The sequence below is a fragment of the Leuciscus leuciscus genome (genome assembly GCF_965113295.1).
Source record: "Leuciscus leuciscus genome assembly, chromosome: 18".
Classification (NCBI taxonomy): Eukaryota; Metazoa; Chordata; class Actinopteri; order Cypriniformes; family Leuciscidae; genus Leuciscus; species Leuciscus leuciscus.
In genome coordinates this window covers 17,519,947-17,540,311 of record NC_138742.1, presented here as the reverse complement: position 1 = coordinate 17,540,311, position 20,365 = coordinate 17,519,947, and the positions used below count along the sequence as shown (strand labels likewise).

The 20,365-nt window shown below is 43.0% G+C and overlaps 1 protein-coding gene across 5 annotated transcripts in view; it reads right to left on the bottom strand.

Annotated features, from left to right (window-relative positions):
- The window catches only part of phc2a (polyhomeotic homolog 2a), a 41,192-nt gene that overhangs the window by 14,831 nt on the left and 5,996 nt on the right, over positions 1-20,365 (bottom strand). For 2 of the 5 annotated variants that reach the window (XM_082146407.1, XM_082146410.1), the window contains exons 2-7: positions 5,777-5,993; positions 3,925-4,068; positions 2,170-2,247; positions 1,796-1,960; positions 592-726; positions 182-494 (exon numbers count right to left, since the gene is read on the bottom strand). In XM_082146407.1, coding sequence (XP_082002533.1) covers positions 182-494; positions 592-726; positions 1,796-1,960; positions 2,170-2,247; positions 3,925-4,068; positions 5,777-5,929 — 988 coding nt within the window. In that variant the 5' untranslated portion in view covers positions 5,930-5,993. Of the gene's footprint in view, positions 1-181; positions 495-591; positions 727-1,795; positions 1,961-2,169; positions 2,248-3,924; positions 4,069-5,776; positions 5,994-6,493; positions 6,577-20,365 lie in introns of those variants that run through there. The other 3 variants (XM_082146409.1, XM_082146411.1, XM_082146408.1) reach the window with 2 other exon arrangements.

Sequence of the window (20,365 nt, the reverse complement as noted above, 5' to 3'; positions counted from 1 at the left end):
CAAGTTGTCAAGAAATGTTGTCTTCCGAGCAGAAATAAAATATGTTTATATATATATATATATATAATTTATTTAAGTTAAAATTCACAAGTAACAAAAGTGTTTTTAATGGCTTAATGGCAGTTTTCGTTAACTATAAACCCTGGTTGAGACACACAGCATCCGGACAGTGATGGCCTACCTGTGCTGATGAGAGGATGGCCCGCCACTGAGGTCACATTGGGACACAAGTTCATCTCCCGTGTTGTGAGGTCACTGGTTTTGTCGTTTTTTCCCACAGTCTCTAAGGGCGTCTCTGCAGGACAGCCCTTTGCAGCAGCTCCCTGAGGGTTCGGATCCGCTCCAGGACACTTCAGTCGGGCCACCTGCTGGCTAGTCAAAGTAATCTGCGCTGACGCCCCGGGGTACTGTTTCACATTTAGGCTCTGTAACTGAGACTGAGAGAGGGAGGAAGTGAGCACCCCCTGCTGGCCACGGAGAGCCAAGTTCTGCACCTAAGCGGAGAGGGATAAAAGCGATTTTGGTGTGGCAAAAAAAACATGATATTGGTATAGATGTACTTCAAGTCAGGCTGATGTATGTTAGGATTACCTGTCCACTGATGGGCGGCGTATTGATTGACTGAACTGTTGTGACTGAGGCAGTTGGGGTGAAGATAAGCTGAGGGGACAAAGGAACAGCTCGTCCTAGGCTCCTAGCTACTTGCACAAGATTAGTTTGCTGTGCCTGGAAATCACACCAAAAATGGTTGCTTTATCTGAATGTATGAGTCACATTTATATAACGAATACTAGGCTTTCAAATTTGACATCAGAGAAAGCACTTGAGCCATTTTCAGCTGTTTTAGTGCTGAAAGGACTTCATTTCGAATTCTGGCAAATCTCAAACAGCTCATTTACAGCTAATCAGTTCCCAGCCAAAAAGAGAAAATAGTGTTTTAGAGAAAATAGAGTCGATGTGCCAGTGAAAACATAACATTTTGGTCACCATCCTGACTCTTATTGGGTTTTTTGAAAGAGCTGCAGCTGTGCCATATTTAAAATCCAAGGCCAAATGAAAACGATGTTGTAAGTATGAATACAACACACACAAACACACACACACACACACACACACACACACACACACACACACACACACACACACACACACACACACACACACACACACACACACACACACACACACACACACACACACACACACACACATAGGCAATGCCAAAGTGGCAATTCTTTTTTCCATTTCAAGAAAAATACTATTTATTCATGAGGAAATCTTGGAGTAGAATATCCATTAGATGTGCATTTGACTGTGCTTATAACCAACTCTACAGTGAGAGCTGCCATTAGGGAACTGAAATGATCCGATTATACAGTATAGAATTAGAATTGGGACCACTCCACAATTCTACACAAAAACAAATCATGTGGTTACTTAATTAAAGGGTTAGTTCACCCAAAAATGAAAATTATTCCATAATTTGCTCACCCTCAAGTCGTATTCTAGGTGATACGACTTTCTTCTTTCAGCCAAACACAATCAGAGTTATATTAAAAAATATTATTGTTATAGTTATATAGTTATATCCATCATTCTCCAGGAAAGTATGTCATATTGGAGCAAACATTTTATAAAATAAAATAAAACAATTGGTTATGTTTAATCAAATAAAACGGGTTATGTTTAATCTATGCTCATTATAATCAGCATTATGTAAAAACAAGTCAGAGCAAGCTACAAGCTTTAGAAAGCACATTTGTAATTGTGGTTGTGCGTGTGTAAGAGGATTTACCATCTGAGCTCGTAAATACATCTGTGCTTGGCTGGCGGTGAGTGTGGGTGTGGAGGAGTTTCCCAGCAGAACGGTCTGTTGGGCAATGCAGACTGGAACAGAGCTCCCATTCTGGGCTCGACTGATCAAATGAGCTGCCGCTGGGGATGTGGCCAGGTTTATCTGCTTCAACAAAGAAAAAATCTTAATCAACATAATAAATTATATTCTTAACCAAAGCCTTATGAATTATCACATTCAGCCAAAAGTTAAGGAAGCCACTAATATGTACATAAAAAAAGTGGTTACATGTAAGTAATACCCACTGCCATTTATTTCTGTAGCACTGCAGACTTGTTGAGTGAGATATCAATGTCAGCTTTAATAATACTTACAGTGGTTTGGGAGGCCACAGTCTGCTGGGATGTAGTGCCATTCAGATTACAGCTTTGTCTTCCTGCCACTATACTAGCCTATGGGGAATGAGTGAATGCCGGAGAGAAAGAGTGGTAAAAGAGTCAAACCCAGCACTCATTAATCAATAACAACAACACTGAGCAAGAGAGAGAGAGAGCGGCAGGAAACAGATCCCTCGTTCCCACAGCCTGCCACTCAACACTACAACCACACAATACATTCAACTCTACTGTACTCCCCAAAGGAATTTCTATTCTGTGGATATCCAAATTAGGTTAATCTTGTCATTATTAATCTTGTCTATGTCATTATTTGTTAACTGTTCTCAAAATAAATTATTTGAGCAGATGCAGTGTATCTATTCAGAGCACTCTCAGCATGATATCAAAGGTCTTTAGTATTCAGTAAAATAAAATAAAAAATTTAGATTTCACAATATCACAATTAATGTGGGGTGAATTTTAAATCATTTCACTTTTGGTTTGAGCATGTATTGCCATTTTTACAATTTTACTAATTAACTAACATGAAAAAAATGCCAATTTATTAAGAAACATTCCATGTGTTTCTTCTTTTTCTCATTTTCTAGTGTCAATATCACCCATTCTTTAGCAATATTCCTTTATTGCAAACTAGTTTTGTATTGACATCATCCTTCAGGAACTGACATCATTTTGGTGCGAAATTAACAGTATGTATCTCTATGAATTATGAGATGTTTGTGGTAATAATTGGTTTGTTTTAATGATTTATGATAATTCACATAAATCTGTGATATTATCAAAATTTCAAAAGTTGGTTAAAAATATCAAAATTAACTTCAAGTTTAATCCCTCATTTAACCTAACTCTCAATTGCTTACATAGCAACGGTTTAATTTGACTTTAGTTCTTTAATTCACAGCAATAAGCAACTCAAAAAATAATTGAAGCGAAGCTTGACATGGTTTCTTGGTTTCCACAGGGTGTGGCTCTGCCAGAGCAGATGTTTGTTAAAAAACATGCCTCTGGCCATTGCAAGAAATCCCACATCAATACTTGTCACAAGAGATGAATGACCCTGCACAATTCGTAAAGAGACATGTGTGATTTTCATTAGACCTCATTGTGATTTAATCCAATTTCTTTATCTTCACACAGTATTGTATTTTAACCACTACCTGACTATCTTCAGATACAGACAGTAAACCACTATCTGACACAAGCATGCACATTTATGTTGAGAAGTACTTATAGAGAGACAAAAAAAAAAACACGATCAAACATTAAGACAATAATTAGTATGTTAGATGGGAGAATTATTTCACGAAATATAATGTACCAGCATGAGTGATCAATTAATAGAAAAACAATTGTTCATGTTAGTTCACGGTGCATTAACTAATTTTAACAGATACAACAGATATTGATCAATAAGCTTGATCAAGCATTTAAAGGATGCATATGTTGATGTACAGTGAGCTTCAAAAGCCTGATTCAAATTCTAATTTGAACCTGGAAATAAATAGAAAGATTTTGAAAACTATAAGACACATTTTGTGACACTGATCAATTGTACAGATGGTCAACGGAAAATGTTCTTTGCATCATTCTCAAATCATGGCAGAAAACATGCTCATTTGGTTTTAGACAAACTGATGGAGTTCATGCAGCTCAGGTGGTGCTGTTATTAAAGCAAATATTTTGTAATGGCTTTTGGGGCCCACTGTGCATGTCTAAGGCATATATACCCACCTGCTGCACTGCAGCCAGACTCAGGTGCTGTTGCTGTAGTGCTGCGGTCTGAAGCATGAGGTGTTGTTGTTGAGCTGCATACATCTGCTGTAGATACTGAGCTGCCGCTGAGCTGGGCTGCCTGTTCAAGGCCTGCTGGATGACCTGAGTAAGATGAGATGGGATGGGATGATTAAATCAACATGTGAATAATATTCTTCCCCAGTCTTCTAAGTCCTCTAGGGCATATATTATTTAGGATGTATTTTACACCACAGAGGTGTAAAGAAAAACACTTCTCATTGTATCATGTGCAACCAGCAGAAAGAACGACTGTAGCGTCCCGTTTGTAAACACAGAGGGTCACTGGGTGCGCTCCAGCACGGCTGCATGCCTGAGTCATGACATGGCATGTGGGGTCACCGCCATCCATCACAGCAGCCTGACAGCATGACTACATTCCCTTCAGAGCTAAAGTATTCCACCTAACATGATCTGTACACACTGTCTTCAGGGCAATCAATCTGAGAATGAACTCTGGATAAAAGCGGCTGCTAAACAAATAAATGAAACATGGTAAAATTAAGATTAACTAAGATTGATAAATGCTGCAGAAGTATTGTTCACTGTAAGTTCATGTTACTAATGTAGTTAATAGTTCACCCAAAAATGAAAATTCTGTCATCATTTACTCACCCTCATGTTGTTCCAAACCTGTATGAATTTCTTTCTTCTGTTGAACACAAATAAGCTATTGTGAAGAATGTCAGTAACCAAACAGTTGATAGACCCCATTGACTTCCATAGTATTTTTCTTCATACTATGGAAGTCAATGGGGCTCATCAACTGTTTGATTACCCATATTCTTCAAAACATCTTCTTTTGTGTTCAGAAGAAGAAAAATATACAGGTTTGTAACAACTTGAGGGTGAGTAAATGATGACAACATTTTCATTTTGGGATGAACTATCCCTTTAACTATATTAGTTAGCATGAACTTTATTAACCTTATTAATCTTAGTTAATCTTAATTTTAACATTTACTCAAATTTCTAAAATCAAAAGTTGTATCTGTTAAAATTAGTTAATGCACCGTGAACTAACATGAACAATTGTTTTTCTATTAACTAACATTCACAAAAATTAATAAATGCTGTAAAAATATATTGCTCACTGTTAGTTCATGTATATTTATATATACACTGTATATATTATAATAATTTCTGCAGTGTAGTTAAGGGAGGAGCTTAATTTTAACTTGCTCAAGAAGTAAGCACTATGCAGTTTTGTCCCTTAAAACAGATTGGAGATAGATATTCTTAAAACAAATCAAAAAAGAAAAAAGTTTACTTTCTTATTAAAAAAGCAAGCTTACATGTCTCACAGTCTCTTATATAATATCAACATGTTTAACAGTGTATGTACCGCCAAAAGAAAATTGATGTATCCCTATGAGGGACTAAATGTTGAGCTCTCTTAAATCCAGCTCAGTGTGATCAGTGGTACCCATAGACAGGACATCAGAGGTCCTGTTATCTGCAGCCAATCACTGCCGGTCAGCTGTGGACTCACTCTAATGCATAGAGTTCTGCATTATCACTGAGCATATTCAAGTATACCGGAGAATAAGTCTATTATATTGCACTAAAATTGTTATATCTGTTAAAATAATACTGTGTTAATAAAAAAACATCACTAAGTACAGATGTGACAAAAGAAGAGCACCACATTAATGATGAATGAGACCCTCAGGATTGATTGATTATATACGTGGTTGCTGCACAGAGCCTGTAGATGGCGCCAGAGGATAATGCAAATTTATGGGGAATATAAAGTTGCAATAGACTGACTGTGGTTGAGATTTCTTTCTACCTGAACGGTCTGTCTGTCCGTGATTCCTCCATAGACTGATATCTGAGGCACAGCCTGCTGTCTGCCGGAGGAGTTTGATATGGTGGAGGCTGAGGTGGTGCTGGGGATGGTGACACTGGCACTGGAGGCCATGCTGCCCTGCTCCTTCTCCATAAGGAGCCTCCGCCTGCCTGTGTCCGATCCACGGCTACTGTCGATCCTTCACTCTCCCCTCCAGCTGAGAAAGACAGAACAGCAACAATGCTAAAAGCCATTCTTGTAAAACACCCATACTGTACACAGATCTCTCTCTTTATGGATGTAGTTCAACTGTGGACTCTGATCAATATGCCAATGACATATTCATACAGTCAGTGTTTGGGATTGACATCCATATATAATAACAGACAGGGGCGAAGCAGCCATTTTTAAAGTGGGTGGACACAGTTGTCAGTCGATATGACCATCAAGAGCAAAACAATGATACATTCATAAATCAGGGAAAAGCACAGCACTGGTAAAACTCACCATGGTAACAGATATCTAGACAGGCTTAACTATTTTCCAGAGTATAAGAGAGAAGTCAGCCATTTAAAAATTAGGCTAATAAACATTAACATAATGAAATGTGGTCTATCTAACAGTAGCCAAGTATTCAGGATAAAAATACTACAGAAATTGAATAATCAAATGTAAAATCAAGCATAATCTTCACTGTATGAATTAAATATTGATTACCGTAATCATTCTTTCCACAAAAGTCATTCACTCAGGAACAGTGACAGGTTTTCTCTTTTCTTTTGTGGTTTGATTCATATTAAAAAAGATACAAGTATCACAGAATGATCCCATGCAACACGTGTCGTATATCCCACGTTTTCTGGGGGTGTACAATAGAGTTTGTTAAAAAAAGAAAATAGAACAAAAAAGATGCAGTTTAATGTAGCCCATTATTTAGAGAAAATCCTGACCTTGGCCGTTGGTCTTCTGTGCACGGCTGCTTTGGCTTGGCTGATTAACGCTGCAGTTCACTCCGACTCGCCCAGAAAAAGCACATAAGTTGTGAGAAATCAAAATGAATAAAAACACTACATGAAATATAACACCTAGAAATTCCCAAAAAAAGTATCTGTGAACTTTCTTCACTAAGTAGAATATCTCCAGACCGGAAGTCCGGTTGACTGTCAGATTGACAGAAGTGAACGCAATAACTTCTTGTTGAGAGGAACACAACAGATATATTCACCTCAGAGAAGAAAGTAGCCTACATAGATTTCACATTTTCCTTAGTCTTGATTGAAGTTCACAACGTGTGTGCCTTTTCTGAGCGAGTCAGAGTGAACTGCGGCGCTATTAGCATCTTACTGAACGTCACACAGCCGTGCAGAGAAGACCAACGGGTCAGGTCAGGATTTTATTAATAGCCTACATAAAATCTCTTTTTTTTTTTACCCAAAAATACACCCCCCATAACACTTGTAATATACGTCACATGTAACATCAGACTATTCTGTGATACTTTTGCTTCTTTTTAAAAAGGTTTAATGCTGCTCTATTTGATTAACTTATTTGGACGAGTGTGAGCGGAACATTTTTTTAAAAAATCTCCTTTTGTGTTTCGAAAAAGAACAACACCAGGGTGAGTAAATGATGATTGATGACTTAATTTTCATTTTAGAGGTGAACTAACCCCTGACAGCAGCAAGTTTATTAGGCTGCTGTCACTTTAAGACCTAATGCATTATACCAATATTATATTGATTTTCTCCAAACTGTTTAACTGCTCATTTAAGGCACAATAAGCCCAGATGAGAATTTTTGACATAATTGTGTATTTGACCGTTCAAGTGCACTGAATAAAAAATACTGTATAATGATGTGCACAGATACATTTTTTATTTTTTAACACTGCAACATTCTGTAAAAAAAAAAAAGAACGATTTTTTTTTTACATCATTACATCCATCCTCTTTATCAGTCCAACGTGTCAATAACTTTAAGTAGTACTGTTCTGTAATAGATAACAGCCTAGCTTTCCTACACACCAGTTACAGTTGAGAACATAGCAGTAATGAACTATAATGTAAAATTCCCAGCCTGCCAAATAAAAAATGACAACGAATACGAACAAAACAAAGACACTCACTTCTGATAGGCTAAATGTTAGTTCTCGCGATAGCCGCAAATATTTCAAATTTTAATGAACTGTTTTGAATGCAGTTAGAAGTGCAGCATTTGGACCACAATGCTGATGGGAGTAGCTCAGGACAGCGACTGAATCTAAAATCGTCGAATGACACAGATTATATCCCCGTCTCTGTGAGTTATTAAAATCACACATGAAACGCACAACTCTCGCGTGTGCAGCGCAAACTCTCGCAGTAACAAGATAGCTAACGTTAAGCGCGGTTTTAATTTTAAGCGCGGAAATTGCAGTTCTGAGTTTTAAAAGGTAATGTCTCATTTCGATTATAAAATGCAATTGTCACTTTCGTTAATACATTTGTGTGTAAACTGTAGGCTATAGCGCTCTAGGCCTATTCAACCCAAGTACGATACGGCTATATCGGCCGTCCACACAGTAAGTTCTGTTTATTATAAAAACTCTGCAGTGACTGAAAACGTACTCGGTTACTAACGTAACCTCGGTTCTCTCTAGAAGAGGGAACGAGTACTGCGTAAGATATCTTAAAGGCGGCCGCACACCGGACGCGCAGCTCAGCGCCGCGCCGCGCCACGTCTAGGACAACTCTCATCTGAAAATCCGATAACATCAGCAATTTTCTGATTTCTGTAAATAAATATAAAACTAAATGTATATTGCAGCACATGGTTAAGTCCGTATATACATTAACTACGATTTGAGACACATAAATGTAAATTTAATATAAAACTATGCAAATAGCGCTCTGTGGCGCGGCAGGATTTTGAACACAGTCCTGAGCCGCCGCGGACAGACGCCGAAAGGCGCCGCCGGTGTGTGTACTCTCATAGAGAATAGTGTGTTCGAATTTAAAAGACGTGGCGCTGCGCGGCGCGCCGCCGAGCTGCGCGTCCGGTGTGCGACCCCCTTAAGGCGGCCGCACACCGGACGCGCAGCTCAGCGCCGCGCCGCGCCACGTCTAGGACAACTGTCACCTGAAAATCCGATAACATCAGCAATTTTCTGATTTCTGTAAATAAATATAAAACTAAATGTATATTGCAGCACAGGGTGAGGTCCGTATATACATTAACTACGATTTGAGACACATACATGTAAATTTAATATAAAACTATGTAAATGGCGCTCTGTGGCGCGGCAGGATTTTGAACACGGTCCTGAGCCGCCGCGGACAGACGCCGAAAGGCGCCGCCGGTGTGTGTACTCTCATAGAGAATAGTGTGTTCGAATTTAAAAGACGTGGCGCTGCGCGGCGCGCCGCCGAGCTGCGCGTCCGGTGTGCGACCCCCTTCACGCTAGGGGAAAATCCTTTTTCCGCGAGATATTGAAGCCAAAAATTATCCTTAATTTTGTAATAATGCAAAACGCGTTGCGGCAGCATGCAGACATAGGCGAGACAGCTCGCGCGCCTATTGGCTGCTCTGCGGCAACTGCAGCAGCCTATCGAGCGAGGCCTGGCGTGACGCCAGACCCAATCAGGGCACTTCGCGCCCGCTGCGTCACGTCCCGCCGAAATGGGCGTGGTCTAGGCCTATAAATACCGCTCGCAGGCAGCTATTATCTGGTTTTTCATCATCGAAGCAACCAGAGCGTGTGCATGCACGGGAAGATACGCAGTACTCGTTCCCTCTTCTAGAGAGAACCGAGGTTACGTTAGTAACCGAGTACGTTCTCTTACGAGAGGTCTCTCGTACTGCGTAAGATATCTTACGCTAGGGGACCCAATGCAAAACGCCGTGCATGCTGAGATCTGACACCAAAGACCCAAGGGCGAAAGCCCGGGGTACATATAGTGCACAATCACTCAGGGAACTCACAGGGAGTCCGGGAAGAGGGAGGGGCGAAGCCGCACTCTTCCACATATGGCAGCGTCGCTGAGACGCGAATTTCATCATACAGACAGGGCGGGGTACGGCCTGAACTGATGGGGGAATGTGGGTCTTACAAGGTTTGCCCAGGCACATCTCGTGCTGCTACTTTTTTACTGTCGAACATTGAGCTGTGCTCAGTAGACGCAGCATTCTGAGCTGATCGCATCAGGTCAGACAATACTGGTAAACTTAGACCGACAGCAGCCTGGCCTGCAGGGCGGGAACCTCTAGGTTATAAAACCTTATAAATGTAGACGGGGAGGCCCAGCCTGCCGCCATACAAATATCTTGCAAGGCAATCCCACTTGACCAGGCCCACGAAGAGGCCATGCCTCTCGTGGAGTGCGCTCTGACACCCAACGGGCACTGCATGCCCTTGGAGGCGTATGCCAGCGCTATAGCATCAACTATCCATCTGGATAGGCTCTGTTTCGACGCGGCTAGTCCCTTAGAACGTCCGCTAAACGAAAACAAAGAGCTGCTCCGTCTGTCTGAAACCAGACGAGCGAGACACATAAGCTCGTAATGCCCTGACTGGGCAAAGGAGGCTCGCGTCTCTTTCCTCATCAGGGACCGGTAGGGCTGACAGGGAGATAACCTGCGCCCTAAACGGTGTGTTGAGGGATTTCGGAACATAACCGTGCTTAGGTTTGAGTATAACTTTTGAGTCATTAGGCCCAAACTCCATGCACGCCGCGCTCACAGAGAGCGCGTGCAGATCCCCTATGCGCTTCACCGAAGCGAGAGCCAGCAAAAACACCGTCTTGAAAGACAGGTGTTTCAAATCGATTGACTGTAAAGGCTCAAATGGCGCACCTTTCATGGCTTCCAGAACCGTAGAAAGGTCCCATACGGGGACTGAGGGAGGTCTGGGAGGATTCAGTCTCTTAGCCCCTCTAAGGAAGCGGATGACTAAATCGTTCCTTCCTATTGACTGACCAAGCGTTGTTTCTGAGAACGCTGCTATAGCCGCCACATAAACTTTGAGCGTGGAGGGGGCCCTGCCCCCATCCAACAGCTCTTGTAGGAAGGAAAGCACCTCCGCCACACCACAGTCTGTGGGTGACACACCACGGGCTGTGCACCAGCCCGAAAACACTGACCATTTCGAGGAATAGAGTCGTCTCGAGGTGATCGAGTAAAATGGTCGTGTGTTCTATGAGCACTGCGCGAGATTGCGCTAGAATCAGCCAATCGTCCAAATAGTTCAGCACTCGCATGCCTCTCATTCTGAGGGGTGCGAGCGCCGCGTCCATGCACTTCGTAAATGTACGGGGTGCCAGGGACAAACCGAATGGCAGGACTGTGTACTGATATGCCTGGCCCTCGAAGGCGAATCTCAAATATCGCCTGTGACGTGACGCTATCTGTATTTGAAAATACGCGTCTTTCAGATCTATTGACACAAACCAATCTCCTTGGCGAATCTGCACAAGGATTTGTCTGGTCGTGAGCATCCTGAACTGTCGCTTCACAAGCACTTTGTTCAGTTGCCTTAGATCTAGTATGGGTCTGAGACCCCCGTCTTTTTTCGGTACCAGGAAGTATCTGCTGTATAGCCCTCCTTCGCTCTGAACTTGAGAGAGAGGCTCTATGGCCCCTTTGCTCAATAGTTTCGCCACTTCGGCTCGAAGTAAATGTGCTACTTCTGTTTTTACCGTGGTCTCGACGCGCGCCACATAGCGGCGAGGGCGTCGGCGAAACTGCAGCGAATAGCCTCTTTTTATAATGTTCAGCACCCACTTCGAAACCCCGGGCAGCTTTGCCCATGCGTCTGCATGGATAGCTAGGGGTTGAATACGAAGCGCGCTCCGCTCGCTCAGCGATGGAGAAGCTTCGGCGTGCTGCAACACAAGCATCGCGCTCGTGACATTTGAGGCATGGGGCGTGCTGATAACAGCGGGCAGATTGCCCGCGCTCGACTCCTCTGCGGTGGTCAGCCGCGAGGGGGAGGGCTGGGCGGTTCCCGTGGGAACTGTCATGTCTATGTGTGGATGTGGGCGCGGGACAGCGGGCACATTTATCACACCGAAAGCATCGTTCGCTTGCGTGAAGCGAGTGCACGTTGGTTTCGTTTTTACAGAAACCGTGAGACATGCATAACGCGGTGTTAGTGGGCACTGGGTAGTGGGCACATTCACCATGTTTGAAGCGCAACCGATCTGAGTCGGTTTTATGTGCGCGAGCCCTGTGTGACAGGCTGTGCTTGTGTGTAGGGATGGGCACTGGGCAGTGGGCATTCTTACTACACATGAAACACCATCGGCCGTGGCCGGGACACCAGAAAATACACTCTCTTGGGGATTTATCTGGGTAGCCGTGAAAACGGCATTTGTGTGCAGGCAAGCGGGTGACAGAACCGACTTGTTGGCTGCAGAAAACACTGGAACAGTCACATTTGCTGGAACTGGACGAGCGAATAGCTTTGGTGTGAGTCTGGCCGCAGCGGGACTTAAACACCGTCGTTTTCCTAGCTGTGCTAGGACGACTTCGGGGCCTCGGGCTTCACCGTAATCCTAGGTCGCGAGACACGTACAGCGGGGCGGCGACCGGATGAGCGGGAGCGCGGTCTCGCGCTTCGGGCCTGGCGGCGCTGTGAAGTGGAGGCAGTGGACGGTGGCTGTGGCTGTGAGCTCTGAGCAGACGGTTTCGCACGGCCTGCTGCAGAGCTGGAGTGCTTCGGGAGGAAGTGCTTCATAGCCTGTGACGCTTTCTGTACCTCTGCGAATCTCTCCGCGAAATCCTTGACGGAGGATCCAAAGAGGCCTGTGGCGGAAAGCGGGGCGTCGAGGAACGCGGTGCGCTCAGACTCGGCCATTTCCGAGAGCGTCAGCCAAAGATGTCTCTCAGTCACGGTGAGAGAGGCCATATTCCGTCCAATGGCTTGCGCTGCAGACTTAGTAGCACGGAGAGCGAGGTCCGTGTCACTCCTTAAGTCCGGCACGCAGATCGCGTCAGGTCCTTCCTCATCCAGCTTACGGAGGAGATCGGCCTGGAAGATCTGAAGCGTTGCCATGGTGTGCAGCGCTGACGCAGCTTGCCCGGCGGCGGAGAAAGCGCGGCGGAGCAGGCTTGACGTCGTGCGGCAAGCTTTAGAGGGTAGGGCCGACTTAGCACGCCGTCCAGCAGAGGGCGGGCATAAGTGGGCCGCTATTGCCTCTTCGACCGGCGGCAGCGAAAGGTATCCTTTGTTCTTGGCATCGTCAACAGCGGAGAATGCCAAAGAAACAGCAGGACGCACTCTAGCCGAATAGGGGGCGTTCCAGGACTTGGCGACTTCTTCGTGTAACTCAGGAAGAAAAGGCGCCGGTCTGGACGCAGGCGAAGCGCGCTCCCCAGGCAGGAAAAATCCATCCAGCCGGTTGTGAGCGGGCTGCTCAGGCGAAGACCACTCGAGGCCGAGGCTCGCCGCGGCCTGTGCGAGTACTCGCATGAGCTCCGTCTCGATGGACGCTCTCTTGCCTGACGACGTGCGGGCAGGGGGCGCGGGGTCCTCAGAGCCCGCCCAATCCTCACTGCCTGACGCCAGGATAGAGCAGGAATCATCCTCTCCCAGCAGGGCTTCCTCATCCACGATGTCAACGGAAGCGGCGGCAGACGGCGGCCGCTGTCCGTCAGGAAGCGAGGCTGACGAAGCCGGGGAAGCAAGCGGGCGAACCGGCGAGCTTTGGCGGCTGAGGGAGGGTTCCGGGGCCCGCTGGGCACGGCGCTTTTTACGGCGCGACGCCGCGGCGGGCGGGGGAGCAGTCTCGGTGAAGAAGGCTAGGCGAGTCCTCAGAGTCGCCATTGCCATCAGCTCGCAGTGAGGGCAGCCGCCGTCAGCGAGCGCGAGAACTGCATGTTCCTCACCCAGGCAGGAAACGCAAACCACGTGGCGGTCCCCGTCGCTGAGTGTGGCTCTGCACGAGCCGCAGGAAGGCATCTTTAAAAAGACGCTAGCTCTTTTAGAATGTGTGTCGCGGCGGCGACACACACACACAAAAGTACAGTGTAATAAGGAAAGGATATAAGCGCCGGAAAGCGCAGCAGGAAGGCAGGAAGGCGGCGCGGCCAGCGACTTCAGTGACTCGTCCCGCTGAAGGTGCTCTCTCTCAGACGGCGCGGCTTCTTCTCCGGCTCCAGCGATGCGTGTGCTTCGCTTAGCTGCCTGCGAGCGGAATTTATAGGCCTAGACCACGCCCATTTCGGCGGGACGTGACGCAGCGGGCGCGAAGTGCCCTGATTGGGTCTGGCGTCACGCCAGGCCTCGCTCGATAGGCTGCTGCAGTTGCCGCAGAGCAGCCAATAGGCGCGCGAGCTGTCTCGCCTATGTCTGCATGCTGCCGCAACGCGTTTTGCATTATTACAAAATTAAGGATAATTTTTGGCTTCAATATCTCGTGGAAAAAGGATTTTCCCCTAGCGTAAGATATCTTACGCAGTACGAGAGACCTCTCGTAAGAGAACCATATTCTGCTGCTTTGTGAAAGTGGCCTGTATGTGTTTGTGTACACATGTATATGCGTCCATACATTCCGGTCCATGATAATAGTTTAATTAATTTTTTTAAAGGGATGCACAATACTAATCTTATATTTCCCGAAAAGGCGTTAATTATTTTTATCCTATGGCTGATAACTGTTTGATTCTTTTTTGCCAAAATGTATTAAAAATGAAACGCTATAATCTTAAATCAACCAAGTGAATTTAGGCACCACCACATTATAATGTAGAGTATGAGAAATGGGCATTCATTTTGAGATTTGCTAAAGATTACACTTAACAGTATTAAATAAATTTGTGATTTTACAGATTAAGTGAAGTGTTAGATGATGGCAAAGGTCATCTAAATAAAAAAAAAATGGGAAATGAGCATGATCATTTGTTTCACAAGCTACTTTCAAAGCTACGAACAGCTTCACTCAGACTACCTGCAAATAACTCTCCGCTACCCTGAGGGGAGATCGGCGTTGAATCAATCACAGACTCTCACCTGTTTCTAATAAACTTTAGTGGATTGCTGTGTTAAACATCCTGCAATAAATATCCATGTCACTCTCACAGTAAGTCCCATCTGACAGGATCACGATTTAATCCGTGCAGACGGGTCCTTTTCACCACTAAATACTCCTATTTTGAATTCTCACTGAAAGTGACAGCTTATTTGTTGGATGATTTTGCAGTTCTTGGCTGCCTAACTGTAACGCCTCTCAGAATTGCACTCCTCAGTTCTTTTATGATCCACATGCCCACGCCAGCTCCAGTAGCTGTGAAGACTGAATGGCTGGAACAACATAACGCAGTCATGATGTCATCAGCACCAGAGGCAGCTTTGATCCATCTTGGGGATCTCATGGACCATGAGATCCCCAGATGTATCAACAGGCTGATCTCTGCTGAAAGCATAATTAATGCTTTGATTTCCACTCAGGTAAAACTGTTTTTGTGTCTTTGGAATGCATCTGATAACGCCACACTTGAAATTGTGATTTTCTAATTTAGGTGTAGTCAAGCATGTGACAAGCCAGTTATATGCCAAAAGCAAATCTGCACTTGAAATGACAGAAAGATTAAATTCTCTGAACTATGGCCAATGTTCTGTAAAGGTTCTCTCAAAGCTACAGACAAAACATTATTGCAATAAGTCTTTCAGTGTTAACAGGTTAAACAATATTTACATTGTGTTTTAGTGTATGGTTAATGAATGTTGTTCAGTCATAGTAAATGGACCTCCAATCCACCCTTCATATTCACCTTATTTTAATGTATTCAATGCTCTAAATAACTTATGAAAACATTATTTCAGAAAGTTCTGTGAATGTTAAACATTTTGAATAACATTCTTTAACATACCTTAAACATTAAGGAGGAAAAATAATGATCGTTCATAAATAATGTTGTCATAACTTAGGAAATTTTAGGAAAACACTCGCACAGAATGCATTTTGCATTTAAAAACACAAGGCGCAGGGCAGCAGAAAAGAAAAAAGTGCCCCAAGGTCTCTTTTTAAAAAAAGTTGAACTACTTTCATTTTTGGAACGCCATGTCATGCGTGAGTCACCAAAAAGATGTGAGAAACGAGCGCAGCCACCATAGATGTCCGCCTAGAGCATGTTTACATAGACAAACAATGTGAAATCAGCATAGTGCAATGCAAAAATGCGTTTTGTGTGAACCGCCCCCTTTCAACATAGAATTGTTTGCTGAACATTCCACAAACATTTTAACTGCAGCTGATTTATTGACTCGTGGATTTAGATAATACAATTGTTAGGAGGGAACTAAAAAAACAAACAGTAAAAACAGTTCACAAGCCAAAACCGAATCAGTTGCACTGTACTCACTCAGATAGTCTGACAGCTTCCACCATAACTTGTGACAGGATACAACTAGCGGCGAGGAGAATCCAACCTCTGACTCTTCTCTGGACCAGAACTCCTCCCATCACAGATGACTGGGACCCAATAATGTCATTAAACAAACACGCATCAAAGGCTGCTGTAGGGGAAATGAGGTGGGGTTTTCTTTTTGGGGGCTGGGAGGACACTTGTTGGTCAAAATAAACCCGGCCTCACTTCCTTTACTCAGCCGAGGAACAGCTAGACCAATAGCGAGGCTGCTGATACACAACGACCAAATGGGAGATATCCTCTTCTGTAGTGCAATACACCTGCTGGTATACGTCTTACACGTTCAGAAGGCCCTAAAATCTCACATGTAGATTTTTTTACGTTTGTTTGGGTGTACATTAAGAGAAAAAAGTACCACAGCGATATTTTCTATTATGACTCTACTGATGATATAGAAGTCATCAGAATACATTTGTGGAATTTGTTTGATCCCACTTAACCTTCCATTAGATGTGGAATCTTTCAAGGACATATAAAAGCTTAATACACTCCATTCTCCATTACCTTGAAAGAGAGACTCGTCCTCTCTTTGTCATTCTCCCCCCCTCTCCATCTCTTCTCCTCTAATTATTTTACTGGCTAACAGCAAACTACTATTCCACTCAATTTGCTCTCTAGTCTGAATTAGAGCCCTCCTCACCATACACCTCTGCAGCTAACCGAACGTCCAGTGCCATCATCAGCCGAGTAACCAGCCCACAAAACCCTTTCACATCCAGACAGCAAATTGAGTTCCACTCAGTGAAGACAAAAGTGCTTTTGGTGTAGCAACCAGGATGAGATCTGCACAGAGCAATACAATAGGATTAGTACAGGCGAGCCGGAGCTGTAAAAAACGAAAGTTAGTCCGAGGCGTTCAGGTAGAGATGAGATATCAGCACAATGCAGAGGCCACATCAAACAACCAGGGCTAAACCTCAGGGTAAATGACTGCAGGATAAGACACTCAATCTGTGCCTGTCTGGACAGGCCACAGCCAGGTTAAACCAGTCTGCTATGATCACAGCAACGCAGCCATCAAAAGATAAGCTAAAACCAGTTGTGTCTTCTCATGCCATAAAATGACAGCTTGACTGAAGAGAACTGATTAATGGGCGGTCACTGTTCTGAATGCTGCACATTTGTGTGTTCATGTCATGCAGTGTGAGACGTTCTATACTTGTATTTAAAACTGCATTTTGCAATGCATTATGCATGCAGCTTTTATGAACTAATTGAGAGACAAGGTGATTAAAAAACTTTTTTTCTCTCTTACAACTACTCATTTATCCAGTGTAATATTAGTTAATATAAAATTTAATTTCTAAAATATCTATGTATATAGCCTAGATGAATAATTGCTGTAGTTCATTGGTTTTGGCAATTGAGGTTCATTCATGATACCTAATGCATTAAATATATTAACAGATTGAAATGTACAGTGTTACCATTTTTATTGTGTAATATTATTTTTATTATATTGTTTGTAATATTTTGAATTGATAAACCAAAGTGGTAAGATTTATTATTATTCTAATGGTTATTTACATTATAGTCCAAACTGTCTATGTTTTGTAAACATGTGACATTTAATTTAAAATTAGACCTGAAATTAGCATGTCATGCTCACCACACTGCTAGTTAAACTAACAGTCTCTCAGGAGGATATTAGCTTCATCACAGGAGGCTTGCTGTCAGTTTTGACACCTTTGGCCAAATGTGAGTAAACAGTAAAGCAATTAGAAGCTCCTGCCGTTAATAGATATGTCAGACGTAGTGTCCAGATCCGACACTCGGGAGATTCATTCTGTCAGATTCAATGATGAATACTTGCTCTGCAGCACAACAGCGTATATCACTCAGAAAGATTTCACTGCTGCGAAAGACTATGACAAGACATGTTTACTTAACAGTGTGCCTGTTGAGCATATATCAATGCTTGTCGTAAATCAGAGACGGGGAGCGTTGGAAAAGAGAACACACCTCCAGCTCGTGCTAATCAGAAACAAGAAACGTTCAGTAACATCTTCATTTAACTCAAAGACATGCAATGATTCAACAGAGCAGTTCTTCTGTACTTCAACTGAAGTTCTCCTTCTCTTGAGTTGCTCTCCAACCGCAAAATAGTTCAAAGTGAGAAATGTATCTTAACCTTGACAAGCCATTGTTCTGTCCTGCCAGAACTCTCTCTTCTCTGGTATCCATCATTCTCCACACATTAGCACATTCCCTCTTTGTGGCAACAGGAGATTTGTGGCCCTCATTTCCTTAAGATCCACCATAAAACTGCCGGCTTTGTCTGCAAGGGCCACATGAACCGAGAAAGCATGAAATATGACCCCCAGTCGCCTTGGTATCAGTGTGAAGAGCCCGACAGAGGGGGGCTTCTCTGTCTGGCTGCTATCACAAGTGTTTTTTGAGGTTCTGTAGTTTGCATGATATGCGTTGACAATGTCAGAAAGGGATTTGAACATAGAAGCCAGACAGAATTTTGCACATGCAAATGTCCAGGGGGTTAAAACAAATCAGGGTGGCTCCATGTAAATGGAAGTGTAAATGAATATACAGACCGTGTGTTTGCATATTAAAATAGTCTGGTTTAAATATAGAGCAACCTTGTTTTTAGCGACCAAACGGGAATGCCAACTATGTGTAATTTCACAATGAACTGGGATTCTGTGCATTCAAAGCTATCATTTAAAATGGTGCAATTAACATATAAATTAGGTGTTTACAGCGCCAGATAAATTGAAACGGTAGCATGGTTTTGGCCATTTTGCTGTCGCTTTATTCAGCCGACTGCTCACAAACTGGATGTGTATCATTTCTGATTATCAGGTGGAGTCCAAGCGTGAAATAACCTAAATTTGAACATCAGTAAAGCATTTCCAAAGCATACAATCATTTGCACCATCTCATTATTGTCTCAATCAAAATTATAATACCTTCAGTGGCACAAAACCACTTTAAAACGTTTAAACAGCACTCTTGGGAGGCATGTGCTGTTCCTTAGGAATCTGAAAATAAGAAGTCTAATAGCTGACTGAAGCCCATTAAATTCTGGCTTTTCCTAGGATTGTGAGGTGACAGTTTAATCAGTGTAAAAATATAAAAATGCTGCTGATACTGAAATGAACAAAAGTGTTGTCTTTGAAAGGGATAGTTCACAGAGAAATGAAAATTCTGTCATTATTTAGTCTTCATGTTGTTCAATCTCCAAAAAGAACAAAAAGCACCATAAAAGTTTCATAAAATTAGTCCATAAAATTGGTATGCTATGTATCTGTATCTATGTATCCTTTAATAGATTTGAGAGAGGAATTTAATACATTTTACTCAAAATAGTGCCTTAAAATGATTAACTATGGTCACCATTCACTTTTAGTGTATGAAAAAAAAAATCATACAAAATTCTAAAGACATGAGGGTGAGTAAATGAGATAGAATTTTTATTTTGGGGGTATGAACTATTCCTTTTACTTGTCTAAAATAGGTCACTAGTCCAGCTCAAAGATGCTCTCACACTGGGACTATAAATTACCTTCTTCCTGCCAAAAGAGTGAGAGCTTTTTGGGCTGTATTCATCTCCTTTGTCTCAGCATAAATAGACTGCAGCCAGCAGCACACGTGGCCCTCTCTATGCAAACTCCGAGAGCCGTAAAACTACATTTCCACAGGGAAGGAATCAGATACACGGATGCCCCAGAGTCCACTCAGTTTACAAAGCACCTCTAAGCCTTCCAGCCTATGAGTTATTACTGACAGAACCTGAAGAACACAGGTGAAAATCAGTTTGCACCTTTCCCCCGAGAAACACAATTTAAAGCCGAAGGGTGTAATTTCTGCTACTAGCGTAACCAAAAAGACAGACAGGTTTCCTGAACATTCCTCCCATCTGCCATATTGTGCAACAATTTGGTTCTTTAAGTAAAAATCCCATTTGTATTCTCCATAGGACAATAGATTTTAATTATAACATAAAAGCCTTTAAAGAAAGACCTACCGTGAGCTACAAGGTTGTTAATCAATGGCATAGGCTTTTGTTGAAGCCATCAGGCTGCGTTATTTTTAAATTATCGTCATCAGAATTCCCAGTGAAAAACGACATTACCCATGAATCTGCAAAAGAACTCCACCAATCAGATAATCGAAATAAGACAATAATGCCAATTTAGCGCCCGCAAATATCATTAAATAAATCTTTTT